At 51.7% G+C, this 16,978-nt stretch overlaps 1 protein-coding gene across 1 annotated transcript; it reads left to right on the forward strand.

The window, feature by feature from the left end:
• Nucleotides 1-14,646: 14,646 nt before the first annotated feature.
• On the forward strand, nucleotides 14,647-16,651 carry LOC147683345 (uncharacterized). Its single transcript, XM_086944823.1, has 2 exons — nucleotides 14,647-15,153; nucleotides 15,429-16,651. The coding sequence occupies exons 1-2, from the start codon at nucleotides 14,733-14,735 to the stop codon at nucleotides 16,445-16,447; spliced, it is 1,440 nt and encodes a 479-aa protein (XP_086800949.1). The 5' UTR covers nucleotides 14,647-14,732; the 3' UTR covers nucleotides 16,448-16,651.
• The last annotated feature ends 327 nt before the right edge of the window (nucleotides 16,652-16,978 follow it).

Genomic DNA, 16,978 nt, shown 5'->3' on the forward strand with positions numbered 1-16,978 from the left:
ATCTTGCTTGGAAGGCCTGTATGTGGGAGGGAGGTCTGTACTCCAACTCCCACCATGCCCCCTGTCCCACACCCCAGCAGCATGGAGCACTCCCTCCCACCCAGGAGCACCTGGAAGACATTGCATTGTTTACCACACAAACTAACAGGTAGGTAACCGTCTTCTCTGGGAGGCCTGTATGTGGGAGGGAGGCCTGCACTACTACTCCCACCATGCCCCCTGTCCCACACTCCAGCAGCATGGAGCACTCCCTCGATCCCACAAGCACTGTGAAGCCATTGCATTGTTCACCAAACAACTAACAGGTAGGTAGCCATCTTCCCTGGGAGGCCTGTATGTGAGAATGTGGGCTGTACTCCAACTCCCATTGTGCCCCCTGGCCCACACACCAGCAAGATGGAGCCCTCCCCACACCACGCAGGAACACCTGGAAGCCATTGCATTGTTCACCACACAAACTAACCAGTAGGTAGCCATCTTCTCTGGGAGGCCTGTATGTGGGAGGGAGACCTGCACTACTACTCCCACCATGCCCCCCGTCCCACACCCCAGCAGCATGGAGCACTCCCTCCTTTCCACAAGGACTGAGAAGCCATTGCATTGTTCACCAAACAAACCTACAGGTAGGTAGCCATCTTCCCTGGGAGGCCTGTATGTGGGAGGGAGGCCTGTACTCCAACACCCACCATGCCCCCTGGACCACACCCCAGCAAGATGGAGCCCTCCCCACACCCCCAGGAACACCTGGAAGCCATTGCATTGTTTACCACACAAACTAACAGGTAGGTAACGTCTTCTCTGGGAGGCCTGTATGTGGGAGGGAGTGCTGCACTACTACTCCCACCATGCCCCCTGTCCCACACCCCAGCAGCATGGAGCACTCCCTCCTTCCCACAAGCACTGAGAAGCCATTGCATTGTTCACCAAACAAACCTACAGGTAGGTAACCATCTTCCCTGGGAGGCCTGTATGTGGGAGGGAGGCCTGTTCTCCAACACCCTCTGTTCCCCCTGGCCCACACCCCAGCAAGATGGAGCCCTGCCCACACCACCCAGGAGCACCTGGAAGCAATTGCATTGTTCACCACACAAACTAACAGGTAGGTAGCCATCTTCTCTGGGAGGCCTGTATGTGGGAGGGAGGCCTGTACTACTAATCCCACCATGCCCCCTGTCTCACACCCCAGCAGCATGGAGCACTCCCTCCCACCCAGGAGCACCTGGAAGCCATTGCATTGTTCACCAAACAAACTTACAGGTAGCTAGCCATTTCTACAGTGAGGGTGTTTGTGGGATTGTTCACCCTCACCTTACAGGTAGGTAGCCATCTTGCTTGGGAGGCATGTACTCCAACTCCCACCATGCCCCCTGTACCACACCCCAGCAGCATGGAACACTCCCTCCCTCCCACAAGCACTGAGAATCCATTGCATTGTTCACCAAACAAACTTACAGGTAGGTAGCCATCTTCACTGGGAGGCCTCTATTGGGGAGGGAGGCCTGCACTACTACTCCCACCATGCTCCCTGTCCCACACCCCAGCAGCATGGAACGCTCCCTCCCTCCCACAAGCACTGAGAATCCATTGCTTTGTTCACCAAACAAACTTACAGGTAGGTAGCCATCTTCACTGGGAGGCCTGTATGTGGGAGGGAGGCCTGCACTACTACTCCCACCATGCCCCCTGTCCCACACCCTAGCAAGATGGAGCCCTCCCCACACCACTAAGGAGCACCTGAAAGCCATTGCCTTGTTCACCACACAAACATAACAGGGAGGTTAGTGGAGAGGTGTGGCTCAATGGTTAGAGCGGCAGACCCTGATGCAGAGGTCTAGCCCGGGACCAGGGTTCAATTCCCCGCCTCGGCGGGTCTTGGGCTCAAAATTCCACGGACCTGATAATTCTCGCCTCGGTGCCTATTCTAATCATGGAGTCCCACTCTGCAACTCTGGGCAATAGCTTGCTTAATCTCCACAACGGCCCCCACAACGCTAAAGGATGCCTGGCCTTCACTCTGGGGGTGCCCAGGAGTGGACGCCTCACAGGGAATGCCAGGACGGGTTCCACAGCGGTATTCGTACAAGTGCCTTGAGACCCTTGCGGGTGAGTAGTGCGCTATACAAGTATCAATTTACATTTACATTTACAATTTAAGGTAGCCATCTTCTCTGGGAGGTCTGTATGTGGGAGGGAGGCCTGTACTCCCAACTCCCACCATGCCCCCGGACCCACACCCTAGCAGCATGGAACACTCCCTCCCACAAGCACTGAGAAGCCATTGCATTGTTCACCAAACAAACTTACAGGTAGGTAGCCATCTTCCCTGGGCTGGCTGTTTGTGGGTGGGAGACCTGCATCACTACACACAGCACCAATTGCATGCAATGTATCAATACCTGACATGTACGAGTAATTTATGTACCTTTGCATCATGTAATGAGGCACAGTATTGCACTTACAAAAAAAAGTGATGAACTGTCAATTGTGTAGTGTACAGACAGTGGAAGACACACAGCTAACAGAATTATTGCACAGTGCACAACACTGACCATTCCCCATCTAATCCACAGGTGAGCAACAACTCACTGCTGAGGAGGACAACAACGACCAGCAGAGCCAGTCTCCACCACCGGTACACGGACTCTGGGATGTAGACTCCCAGGAGTCTCTGGATGATGAGCTCCAGGCCGGCCCATCTGGTGTGCCAGGGAGCTCCAGGTCCCAGGCCCCCATCCTCCCCACAACCACGTCTGCTATAATAACAACTGCACAGCAGACCCCTGCAGTTACGGCCTGTGCCTCCACTGCCGCCACAACCGCCACCACTACCACCAGTGCCACCTGCAGCACCCTACCTGTCCCAGGGGATGACCAGCCCACATCAATAACTGTGGATGACAGGAAGTGTGTGCATGAACCTACAATCTCGAGGCAACAGGTCAGTGGCAGCAGGGTAGGAGGTAGGGACACCATCCCTGGACCACTTCACCAAAGTCATCGGGTCTACGAACAGATCCAGGGAGAAAGTGGCCAGTCTTAAGAACTATTACGCAAGCTCATCTGCAGATGAGGTCCACCGACACCCGCATGGGACAAATGGTGGACCTCATGGGCCAGCAAGTGGCGTTACTTAGGGACAGGCCTGCGTCCCAAACAACACCTCTGCCCCCCTCTGCTGTGCTGCAGGATGACAGTGCACCATCCTCCCCTGCGGCCACAGAGAGGGGTGAGTCCTCAGACGCCGCTGGCCATGCAGCAGGCCCCCCTGCCCAAGCAATCAAGGGGGTTTCCAAAGAAGAGCCTGGGAGTCTCTGGAGGAAAAGCACCAGCCAAACGCCAGTCACGGAGCCAGCCCTGATGGCAACCCTCTTCCCCACTGCATTGACTGTTTGGACTGTCCTTCCCCACACTGCCTTGTGAATGGCACCTGTCTGTTGGACTGGGTCACCACATTGATGTGGTGTTCACTCTTACATCTCATTTACCATGACTGTCAACTCACTACTACATCACCACCTTCATATAAATGTGCCCACACCCCTCACATGTCAACTTTGTAAATAAAATACCTTACACACTTCAATTGGTTCAGCTTCATCTTTAGTTCAATATTTACAGTGTTCAAAATGTCCATAATGTATCCAAAAGATGTACCATATGTAGGCATGGATATTTTCAAGGCACCTAGGGAGACACAACAGAACAACAGTCACTGGTGTGAGTGTGGCATCACAGACAGTACACTACACCAACCATCTACATGAGGCAATAGGCAGACAACATAATGTGCAACAAGTATCAACAAACTGAGTCCCGTATATGTTCACAGATGACATGTCACTGCCACATTTCCACACACAGGTGACTTTACATGTGCCTGTCTGTACCATCCGCACATAGCCCTTCACGACCACAGCAATCACACCATACATAGTACAAGCTGTACCTCGTCACCCACCTTCAAGTGAAGTAGCGGGTGATGAGCTGTTGACGCATGTCAACTCCTTCCACTGTCCCCATAACTGGACTCAGGTCCTTGGGCAGGCGGGGGCCTTGGGTCCTCAACATCATCCAGGGACAGGGGAATCCCCTTGTGAAATGGACATGTTGTGGAGCATACAGCATGCCACAACAATCTTACAGAGTTTCCCATGCGAGTATGACAGTGCTCCTCCAGTCCTGTCAAGGCAGCGGAATCTTGACTTAAGCAGACCAAAAGTCCGCTCAAAGACATAACGGGTCCTTCCATGGGTCTCATTTTACCTGATATCTGCGGGGTCTTGGGAGTACATAGTGGGATCAGCAGCCATGGACGGCTGGGATATGCAGAGTCACCTAGGAATGACAAACACACATTTCAATGTTGCACAGGCAGAGGGCAGCAGGTCACACACACAGCACGCATATTACTAGGCATAGTCACCCACAATCCAAGCACACTCGGGAAGCAGATTTGCCGTAATCCGGGGCACAATGCTGTTCCTCAGGATGTACGAGTCATGGGCTGAGCCGGGGAATCTGGAACACACATGCAAAATGGTCAATTCTGCCAGGCACACCACCTGCACATTGATCGAGTGATAATGGTTACAATTTCGAATAATGTGCTCACTCGCCTGTGGTGGCACCAGACCAACATGTGTGCAATCAATGGCACCAACAACATGGGGGATGTTGCCAAGCGGATAGAAGTCTCCCTTCACAATGGCCAATTCTGCTCCCCTGGGGAAATGTATGTATCTGTCCTTCTAGATCATCATGGCTGCAAGAACATCCCTCAGCACCAGGCTGAACATGGGTTGAGACATCCCTGCAGCGCTGACCACGTCTCCTGGAAGGAACCAGTTGCAAAAAAATGGAGGGCTACCATAACTTTGTACGTTGGTGTGAAAGTTGTTGGGTAGTGGCGACGAGGCTGCAGATGGGGCTCCAACAGATCACAAAGGGTCTTCAGGGTGGGTCTGTCGAGGGGGAATTTGCGAATGATCGCAACATCCTCCATGTCTTCCAGCAATGTCAAGTGACTTAGGAGATTAGGCCTCCTCCTAGTTGAGATGAAAATGGACACATGTCAATGACAACCATCATGAGATGGCCACAGCACATCCCGTTAAGGATGTCATGGAAAAACAAAGACTGCCCTGAGAAATGCGTGACACACCAGGTTACATGGGTGGATGTTTGAGCCACACAGAGGGCACACCTCTCCATTTACCATACACAAGTGCCTCAAACAACACATAGGTCAATGTAAATGCACACATACTAAACCCCACATTTCACATATGCATGCCTTGCAGTGTACCATCCAGCCAATGTGTGTAAAATGAACATGACTGTCTTATACTCATCTGCTGTACCTGTCACACCTCAATGCATCATGTAAACTTGTCACACATCCAGAACACAATGATTGCAGTAGTCCGTGAACTATCAATCGTGTGTATGAGCAGATTTAAAAGCACAAGTAAGTAACAACATCATACTGTGAGACAAGCCTTGCCACGGTCATCACTGACCCACAACACATTGGTTAGTGCACACATTGTTGAGTCCACTTCAACACTGTCATGCATCATCAACCATCAAATGCATAATTGACATGGCAGGAACTACAGACCAATGTAGGTCACACAGACCCAACTATGGCACGTGCGGGCACCTGTGGATTCAATGGAATAATGGCATTGTGTGGACGATGATGTGCCCTTCAACATGTTGCCCCTGTGTACGTGTGCAACTGTTCCTGATGGACATTGCCATTGCATGCCACCCTACTCGCGGTAGCTACCACCTGCCCACAGCGGTGTGTCACCAGCACCACCCCTTACACAAGTGTGGTAGTCATTGGCATGGAGAAATGGGAAGAAGGCAGTGGGCATGTTCTGCTACCCTACTCGCGGTAGCTACCGCCTGGCGCCGGCAGTGTGTCACCAGCACCACTCCTTACACAAGTGAGGTAGTCATTGGCATGGAGACATGGGAAGATGGAGGTGGGCATGCTCAGCCACCCTACTCGCGGTAGCTACCGCCTGGCCCCGGCAGTGTGTCACCAGCACTACCCCTTACACAAGTGCGGTAGTCATTGGCATGGAGACAAGGGAAGATAGCTGTGGGCATGCTCTGCCACCCTACTCGCAGTAGCGCACCCCGGGCCCCGGCGGTGCATCACCACCATGGAGTATTGCCTTTAGCCAATGGGAGCGATGATTGCGGTGGCATGATGCAGTTTTGAGAATCGCGGAAGGCGTGTTCCGCCATCACGGAGGCGGTCATTGGATGCTTTTAAGAATGCAATATCTTGGTAGCCCACCCCGGGATACTGCGGTGCATCACCGCCATGGAGCATTGCCTTTAGCCAATGGGAGCGATGATTGCGGTGGCATGATGCAGTTTTGAAAATTGCGGTAGGTGTGCTCCGCCACCGCGGAGGTGGACATTGGATGCTTTTGAAAGAGGCAGACCTGGACAACCGATTGTTGCAGCTGGGCAACTAAGAAACGATCCTAGGGGGCTATAAATCAGTGGGAGTTAGCCTCACATTTCCACTGCTCACACAGCCTGCTGCCTGGGTTCCTCTCCTGCTTCTACCTACAGAGCCTGCTGCCTGGACCCTCTCCTGCTACTGCCTACAGAGCCTGCTGCCTGGGACCCTCTCCTGCTGCTGTCTACAGAGCCTGCTGCCTGGGACCCGCTCCTGCTGCTGTCTACAGAGCCTGCTGCCAGAGAACCTCTCCTGCTGCTGCCTAAAGAGCCTGCTGCCTGCTACCCTCTCCTGCTGCTGCCTACAGAGCCTGCTGCCTGGGACCATCTCCTTGTGCTGTCTACAGAGCCTGGTGCCTGGGACCCTCTCCTGCTGCTGCCTACAGAGCCTGCTGCCTGGGACCCCTCACCATCCACTTCCACCACAGGTGTTCCAAGTCCACAGGGATGGCAAGGACAGAGAAGATCGTGCCAGTCCATTCACAAGCGAGGAGCTGTAGGTCCGTGTGGACGAGGTGCTCGCACAGTACTCAAGGCTGTATGGTGCTCCCAATATTGTGCTAAGTCATCGTAAAGGGAGGTTTCGTCAAGGGCGGCAGACATGTAGTTGTACTGCTGCAGTATATGCCTGAGGGTGTGGGGTTGTGTCATACACTGACAAACAAGCTGTCTGCAGGGCGAAGGAGTGTGTGTGACCCAATGTCATGGTTTTCCCTGCATGCAGTTGTATGTCTGAGTGGAGTGCATTGCATTGTCCGCCATACAGAGCCACAGGATGTTGGACATGCAGGTGCCAGGACAGTAATTACTCGGCTGATTGTCTCTGTGTGCCTCTGTTGTCCGACTCAGTGTCAACCCAGAGGCTATGCCCAGTGCCCGCACACCAAGACGAGATCACATCTCTGCACTTACTGTGCCCTTACTCTTGTTCATTCACACTGAAATAGAAATATGTACCATCTCAGCCCTGTGTAATTGCACACAACCACACTTGTGTAGATGGATATTTTGTTGGTGAGTCCAAGTACCCCGATGCCACACACATAACATTCATATATGTACACAGGACATGCTCATTGAATGCTGCTCAGTCTTTAGCAGATGAAATGTCCTTAGACCATTCCCACAAAGTGCCCTGGTTGGAGTATTTGAGAAATTCCTTTGAACATTTGGGACGCCCGGACCTCTTCCTGTCACCATCCTGTATCAGGAAGGAGGATGGAATCTGGTCAAAAAACATTTTATGGAAAGGACCAGGTTAGCCGGGGAGGAAAATGAAATGTTGAAACCCACTGTGCGATCCCATTATATGCTATTAGGTTCTACCTCACTTGAGCAATACCTTATGACTTTCACAAAGCCATTTCATAGGTTTTTATTGGTAAAGTTTAGATTTTATTTGATTCACTTCTATTTGGGCAATTATCCAACTTGGGTCAAACCAGATTTAGCCACCCCTTGCACTTGTGACCAGTTTTCAACCCAAGACACAATGCATTTTGTAATGTTTTGCGGGCTCTTCTCGGACATCAGAAAAAAATACCTGCGGCCTATTTTGAAGGAGGCTGGCTTTACGCAAGTGAGGCCGGAATTAGTTTTCCTCCAGTCTTTGAGCAGCGTCCGCATCACATTTTGTGTGGCAAATTTTTTAGTGGCGGCATCCAGGATCAAATTGCATAACGCCCCACGGTCTGTGACATAATGAATTTTTAATCATGTTATTTATGCGTTTTTATCCCTTTGACCTATTGTATTGCACATGCTGAAAATGAAAATGTATCAAATAATTTTATACGTGTATAAAAATGTTTTTATGCCTTTCATGATTTTTAAAAATCGAATAAAGTGTATTTGACTGACTGCTGCTCAGTCATACACACAGTCATTCTACGCACACACACAGTTCGATATGTGATGTATGTAGTGGCCAGACATGCATAGGACTGGAGATGTGTGCAAGCCACAGAGGGGGTTCAGTACAGTCATCCTGCATGTGTGTGAGATTATCAGGGACCCTGTACACCCTCATAAATGCATGCAATCAAATCTGATTGGCCCATGCAGAGTGCCCTTGTGAGGTGTACCCCAGTTTAGGATGAAGGGAGATTACATTTGTTAATGAGTCCATGTCTTGCTACTGTACTAATAGATGTTGGTACATGACATTGTGTCACTGATCATTTCCCCTTTTTTTCTCCCATGCCTGCAGCTCAAGGTACACCAGCGAAGGACGTGTGGAGGGCCATTGCAACAAAGGTGCGAGGCCTGGGGGTATCTAACCGACGACGCACCTACTGCCACAAGAGGTGGGACGACATCAGCCGGCTGGCAAAGAACGTGGCAGAGATGACCTTGGGGCTGCCTCCACGCACTGGGCGTTTGGCACGGCATAGCATGACACCACTGATGGGCCGCATCTTGGCTGTGACTAATCCTGAGCTGGATGCACGTCTGAAGGAGCATCTGCAGCAAGGCAGGGGTGAGTATTTGGGGAGGGTGACTTTGGCTGGGAGCGGTTGCATGTGTACAGGGCCTGTGGCAGCGGTAGCCCATGTGATGTTCGTGGGGTGGAGCTGAGCTGTGTCATGTGTGTGGCTGCTCGGATGGGTGCCAGTGTCATGCATTGGCCTAAACTAGCCTTACGAAGGTGATCCTACCTGCTGTGCATTCCCATAGCCAGATGTGTTATTATCTACATGGTCATTCAGTATTGGGATAGTGTGGGCAATCTATCAGGGGGTGAACAGCAGTGTCCACTATCTGAGTGTGACTTCATGCTGATCGTTGAGGCCCACACATCTGACAACAATGTGCCTCAGAGTACCACATGGTGTTTGTTATGGGCTACTTGCCATTGTGGACTGTCAGGTCCTATTAGGTGTGTCTGTTGTCCCCTCCTGTTCCCTCAAGGTCTGTCAGTGGTAATAAGTGGTGTCCCCACATCATGTCCCTAGGTGTGGGCAGATCAAGTTGTGTGTCTGCTACACTTCATCCACGGGCAGGGTGTTGTGCTGTGTGGCCTCAACATGGCTCAGTCATGGCAGATAATCAGGGTTACAGGCACTGCTGTGGGCTATGTAGTGTGTTGCTGCAATGTGATTGCAGGGTGTGGTGGTCACCATGTTGATTTGGACATCTTCTGTACTGCATTGATTGAATTGCTTTGTTCTGCTGATGACACTAACACAACCCTGCATCTCTCTCTCATGCAGAATCGCCAGTGGACACGGAGGAACAGGAGCCGGAAACCAGTGGTGGCGACAGTAGCACTACAGCTGCACCAGAGCCCAGTGACACAGAGCTCACCGGCGCATCTGAGGGGGGCCGTAGTATGCAGGAGGAATCCCTGCCTGAGACACAAAGTACTACATCATCTGATACCAGCAGTGATGCATCCATGTTGGCAGGCACAGGGAATGATGACTCTGCATCATCTTCTACCACACAGCGGCCAGTGGCCAGCCTCCCATCCACTTCCTCTGGTGCTGCCTGTGTCTGTGTCAGTAAGAGGGGACGAGTTAGATTCACACCTGTCCCCCTGCTGACCTCAGTGCTGAGTCTGTAGAGCTCCTGCACCAGCTTTATGGGGGTCAGGCAGCCCTGCTCAATGCCTTCAGTGACCATGACAAAAAATTAGGCCAGGTGGTTGCGTACATGGAGGGCATACACTCTGACGTTGGTGGGTTACACCATACAGTCCAGGCGTTGTCGTCCACTCCACAGTGGCGTCTGCCCTTCAACAGGCACATACTCCTATTCCTGCTCCAGTGCCTTTGTCCACACCCCAGTCAGTGGCCACATCAGATGATAGTGACCACTGGTTCCCATGCGTCACAGTCATGATACAGCACAAGAAGCACCCCGAAGAAACAATCCAAGCGGGCCCGCCCACGACACCATCCCCACAGAAGAGCAGAGCCACCCCAGAATGCAAAGACAAGAGCCCATCAGGGAAGAGCAAGGCCAAAAAAGCAATGAAGCAGACATCAGGCTCACATGCCTCAGAGGCATCACCAGCGAAGGACTCTCCTGTCCCTGAAACTTCACGCAGAGCTTAGGCGTGCAGTGTCTATGCCCATTGAGAAGGTGTTGTATGGCAAGGGCACACCTAGTAAGGGTTCAGGGCCACATTCCCCCGCCACTTCAACTCCAATTCCAAGCCCAGTGAAGCAGGTGAAGGAGGACACTGTAGAGGCTACCCCTGGCAAACAGGCAAGGAGGGCACTGTAAGGGGAACACCTGGTAAACAGGGGAAGCAGGGCACTGTAGGGGGTATACCTGGCAAACAGGGGAAGGTGGTCCAGAGGTGTAGCCAGACAAGCATTCCACAGGATCCAGCACGTCACCAGAGGGAATGCCAGTGCCTACACCTGATGCGACTCTGTTGGTGTGTGTGCCTGTTGTGTCCACACCAGTTCCCATTAACCCCAGTACAGGAAAGCCATTTTGAATTCCCAAGAAGTGGAAAGGCACCCCTCAAATCTCCCCCACCCACACTGTGTCACAGGTCTGCATGACTCCGCCTCCACGTGCCACTACACCAGCTGGTCCAAACAGCCCTCCAGCTTGCCAAGCCACTGATAGCCCTACACCACCTGGGCCTCCCCAGTCAAGTGGTCCTGCTTTCCCGACACACAGCCAGCTCCAAGTACGCCTGACAGCCAAGAGTGAGTGGTAGTCCCCCTCATACACCTGTCTCTCATACAGGTGTGCTAGTCCTGCCCATGGTTTACCACCTGGGTGTGTTGCTGGCCATGGTAGTGTACAGTCAAACACACTCACTGTGAAGCTTCTCATGTCCTGACTCAGCACTTTGCCATGCCCACTGGCCCTGTTGCTCTGCTGTGTTGTACTCTCACCTGTGCTCTGGACACTGGCCCTTTTGTTCTGCTGTGTTGTACTCTCACCTGTGCCCTGGACACTGTTGGAGTCTCCCATGTGCAGCCTCTCATGTACTTGCTGTGCCACCTGCCATGGACACTGACCCTATTGCTCTGCTGTGTTGTACTCTCACCTGCGCCCTGGACACTGGACCTGTTGCCCTGGACACTGGCCCTGTTGCTCTGCTGTGTTGGAGTCTCCCCCGTGCAACCTCTCATGTACTTGGTGTGCAACCTGCCATGGACACTGGCCCTGTTGCTCTGCTGTACTTTCACCAGTGCCCAGGACACTGCCCTGTTGAGCTGCTGTGTTGTACTCTCACCCGTGCCCTGGACACTGGTCCTGTTGTTCTGCTGTGTTGTACTCTCCCCTGTGCCCCAGACACCGGCCCTGTTGCTCTGCTGTGTTGGAGTCTCGCCTGTGCAGCCTCTCATGTACTTGCTGTGCCACCTGCCATGGACACTGACCCTGTTGCTCTGCTGTGTTGTACTCCCACCTGTGCCCAGGACACTGGCCCTGTTGCTCTGCTGTGTTGTACTATCACCTGTGCCCTGGACACTGGCCCTGTTGCTCTGCTGTATTGTACTCTGACCTGTGTCCTGGCTACTGGCCCTGTTTCTCTGCTGTGTTGGAGCCTCCTCTGTGCAGTCTCTCATGCACTTGCCGTGCCACCTGCCATGGACACTGGCCCTGTTGCTCTGCTGTGCTGGAGTTTCCCCTGTGCAGCCTCTCATGCACTTTCTGTGCCACCTGCCATGGACACTGGCCTTCCTGTTTGGAGTTTGCATCTGCAACACGTTCAAAGATATAAGGGTTACTCTGCTAAAGCCAGCATTCATACAGTACGGAGCCAGAACATGCAGACAAGTGGCAAGCAGCACCCGCTGCAAGGTTACAGATATGGGATGTGACCGCCAGGGTGGCGGTCACATCCTAATTGGTATGGAGGGACCGCCACTGCCCCTGCGGACGGTCCCTCCACCTCGGGGGTGGCGGACGGACGCAGGTCCGTCCGCCATCCTAATAGGCGCCTAGGTTGTGGAGAGAAGTAACTTACACTTTTGTAGTAAGTTAACACTCAGAGTTTGTGTATACCAAAAGTAGTGAACTTACTACGAAGTATAGCATACTCAAAAGTGTAGGTTACCTTTGTGAAATAGCCTCATTATTTATAGAACCAAGTCTAAAGTATAAGAACTAAAGATACAAATTACAAATTCAGTAAGGGTGAAAACATTGAAGTACAAAATGAGAAAGGTGAAGTTGGAGAATAGGAAAGGAGAGGCTTAATTGGTAGAGTTGACAAGAGCAACATGAGATAAGAGAAGGGAAATGAAAGATTGCTTGGCAGCAGAAAGATGAGAAGGGAAACCAGAGAGACATAATAGCAGATTCAATGTGGAGGCAACTTTTTTCCAGTCAAAATTGTAATGAATGCAGAGATTGCCCTTTAAGTCATCACTCCATGGCTGTTGTGGATTAATACAATGTTTAGATGTCCACAACAAAACATATTCTTCCCATGCGGCACTCTTGCCTTAGCCCTTGCTCGAATGTTAGGCAATAATTTTCAATTTGGAACATGTAGCTGCTGCCTCTAATAGCCCAATGGCTGTCAGTCCACCAAATTCAGATTTTCATGCGGTATGAATGGAGAAATGTCAATAAAAGTCCTCCCACCCACAAGTTGGATCAATTTCAGCAAATTTGCAATGATGAGCAGGATTGCCTGCCCTGGCAGCCTGCTCTGCATTTTTTTTAAACAAACACCCAAAGCAGAGTGGGATTTGTTTCTATTAAACAGCAAACACAATTCTTGATAAACGAGGAGATTTCTACTTATGCATGATGGGTATTTCAGCATTTCTCCTGTTCATGATCATCATGGTTTACATGGTGGTTGCATAATTGAAAAATATTAACTGGAAGGCTTGACATAAATAGAGACGTCCTTCTTGTGCAGCATAGTTGGGTGACCAGTGGGAAATGGTTGCCAACTGAAGGGCTCTGATGGAGACCCAATTGAGGCTCTCTTTTAAAAAATGCAAGTGGTTCACCAACTCTGAAAGGGGAAAGACGACTACAGGTTTGGCAGAGCCTGGCATCAGCCCTCTTGTGTCAGATGCTCCTCTTCCACCAAACTCTAAACAAAGACCATAGGCATTAAGAACATGCCTGGTGGCTACTCCCCATACCATCACATTTGATAATATGGGTATTTTTATTGATTCTCCAACAAGAATTCAGTATTGCGTGTGTATGGTGTGCCAAGCATTTTCTAGGAAGAAAAGACAACCTTGCATTTTGGCCATATGAAGCCAAATACCACACATGAAAACCAGTACAAGTGAATTTGAGGAAAATGACTGGCAGCAAAATTGCATTGGCACATTTATAGTGTTTCAAGGCACAAGGGAAACCCAATTGAGCAATTGGTCAGAGACCTTGGGTACTTACAGTATTTCTAAAGACAGTGGTTCCTAGACAGTCAAAAATAAACAAGAAAACAAAATAAATATAGATCAAATGATTTCTATATTCTTAGTCCAGCCGGACAGAATTTAATATATCATATGTTTCAGTAGTCAGTTATCTATACAAATTCAAGTGAGACACAGCCTGTGTCCTCCTACCACATATAGACAAGTATGACATACACAAGGGGAGTGTCAGGCAAGGAGAAAAAGTCTGCGTACAATCTAATCTTACAGACTGATAAATCATGAATACACTATTGTGACATATTATATGGTATAGTCAAAGACATATAGGGCCCGATGTAGGTAAACGCGATTTTCCGATTTCAAAATACCGAGGCGGGCCGAATCGGTATTCTGAAATCGGAAAACGATATGTAGGAAAAAAATACCGAATGAAAACCGAATCGGTCGGCATCGGTAATGAGAATCGGTACGTTCCGATTCAGCTCGTTCCGAATCGGAAATTACCGATTTGGCCAACAACGAATCGGAAAACACCGAATCGGCTCTCATCGAATCGGATAGTTCCGAATCGGCGAATACCGATTCGGTAAAAGCCGATTCGGTAAAAACCGAATCGGCAATCATAGACCCATGGCGAAAAAGCCCATAGGAATGCATTGCATGAACCGATTCGGCTTTTACCGATTCGGATAATACCGAATCGGATTTTACCGATTCGGCTAATACCGAATCGGTAAAAGCCGAATCGGCAATAGGCGATTCAGCCAATGAGGTGGCTCCCCCTCCCCCACCCAAACAGGGAGTGGCAACCCTGGCAGGTGCAGACAATTAAGAAGTTTCTAGAAGTTACTGGAAAGCCTGCCTGAGCCCAACACACAGTTAGCAGCAGTGGGAGAAGGAGGTTGCAGACTGAACAACAGCAGAATGGCAGATCAGGCAGGAAGCCAGAAGTCCTCCCAAAAGAGGAAGCCCAAATTCACCACCACAGAACTGCAGGTGCTGGTTGAGGAGGTGGTGAGGGTGCACCGCCAGCTCTTTGGCAGGCTGTCCCTCAACGTGCCAGACAGCACGAAGAGGAGATTGTGGACCGACATCGCACAGAAGGTCAATGCTGCTGGAGTCACCCCCAGGTCCATTGAGGAACTAAAGAAAAGGTTCTACGACCTCCGCAGCCTCACGAAGAGGAAGCTGGCCGAAATCCAGAGGCAGGCTGGACACACCGGAGGAGGCCAGAACCCGGCGCCACCCCTCACCGAGCTGGAGGAAATTGTCTCCAGCACCATCGAGAGGGCGAGCATCGTAGGGATCGGGACCCTGGACAGCACTGCGATGGCCACAGCTACAGGTAAGAAGCATGCGCATCATGACACACCCTACCAGACACCTCCCCATTAGACACAATGCATAGGCAAACACCAGCACTGTACTGCCACCAACATACAAGAGACAAGCATCATGGTACATGTAGTCAGCAGAAGTTAGCCAGATATGTCAGTGCAGAATCACAAGACAGGAAACAGTGTGACACGGTGTAAGGAGATGCAAGGACATGTGGAATGCCATAATTGTACTGCCTGTAATACATCGGCACTCAGTTTACAAATGCTTCTTTGTACCTAGGGGCACCATCAGGCAGCACCACTGTGGCAGCAGAGGGAGCCTCGACATCTACTACTGCAGTGGCAGGGCCCAGCACCAGCCAGCCTGGCCAGGAGGAGGAGGATGAGGATGAGGAAGGAGACACCACAGGGCTTGGAATGGAGGGAGTCCTGGTGATTGATTTCCAGGCAGTGCACTCCCCAGTACTGCCCAGCTCACCCCCCTTGCAATTTTCACCATGCAACTCCCCAACAAGGCAGACCATTCCGCCGACAACAGCTCCTGCCACAACCGTGGCCTTGCCACCCGTCCTACCTGTCCTGGGAGCAGGGGCACCGGGACCGGCCAGCACCACACCACCACCAGTGGCACCCCAGCCCACTCAGCAGGCCGGAGGCAGCAGTGCCAGACGCCGTGCCACCACCACCACCACCACCACTGCTGCACCAGCACGGGAGGGCAGTGTGTTCCTGGGCCTGGAGGGCCAGATGGTCAAAATCCAGCGCCAACAGGCCAGATCCACCATGGCCTGCCAACGCCAGCTCCTGCAGCACAACCTGCAGATGGGGGAGTTGGTGAAGGGGTTCCAGGCTGTTGTGGACAGCAACAAGGAGGTGGCAGCAGGGTTGGGCAGGCTGACCACTGCCATCACCCACTCCTCTGCCAGGCAGGAGGAGCATGAGGTTGCGCGCAGGAGGGATGCCCGGGTGCTCAACCGGGCCATGGCCCGCCTTGCATCGGCGACCGCCCAGCTGTGCATCCGAAGCGCAAATCAGGAGTCGGTGCAGAGTCAGCAAACGGCTGAGCTGACCAGGGGGATGGCCAGAATCACCACGGCCATGGAGGCCATGTTAATTTCAAACGCCGCCTCCAATCCTGCCCTGGACCTGGGTGATGCTGGAGACAGCAGCAGCCGCAGCAGCCCGGCCAGCGCTGCATCAGAGCCAAGGAGGAGCACCAGGCGATCCGCTGATGCTGCAGGCCATTCGGAGGGGGCCGGGGGACACCCCAGTGGGTCTGGAAAGCGGGCCAAAAAATAGGCTGGCAAGGGGGGATGATCATACCAGGACCCTGGACTTTATTTGTTTTGACAGACTCCATTTTTTAATGCACTTCAGTGATGTAACTGTGGTGCATCACTATTAAAAATTTTATTTTCCAAGCAACATTTAGCTGTCTTTGCATCTGTACTCAGTCAGAAATAGTTCTCAGTGATCTCCTCACGTCTGTATCTGCCATCACATGGCGTACACACCCCAGCTGGCTGTGTCAGTGGCACAGCTTCGTCGTCGTCATAGTCCTCGTAGTCAGACAACTCCACCTCAGTGCCCTTCTTGACCGCAAGGTTGTGTAACATTGCACATACAGCTATGATCTTGCAGCAGGTGATGGGGGTATACTGCCTTGCACCTCCACTCTTGTGCAGGCATCTGAATCTACTTTTCCAGATGCCAAAGGTCCGTTCCACAACATTCCTGGTGCGTATGTGGGCCCGGTTATACCTCCTTTGGCTGGGTGTGGAGGGGTTGAGGTAGGGGGTGAGTATGAATGAGCGGAGGGCATATGCACTG

This window comes from Lissotriton vulgaris, chromosome 11 (genome assembly GCF_964263255.1).
Source record: "Lissotriton vulgaris chromosome 11, aLisVul1.2, whole genome shotgun sequence".
NCBI lineage: Eukaryota > Metazoa > Chordata > Amphibia > Caudata > Salamandridae > Lissotriton > Lissotriton vulgaris.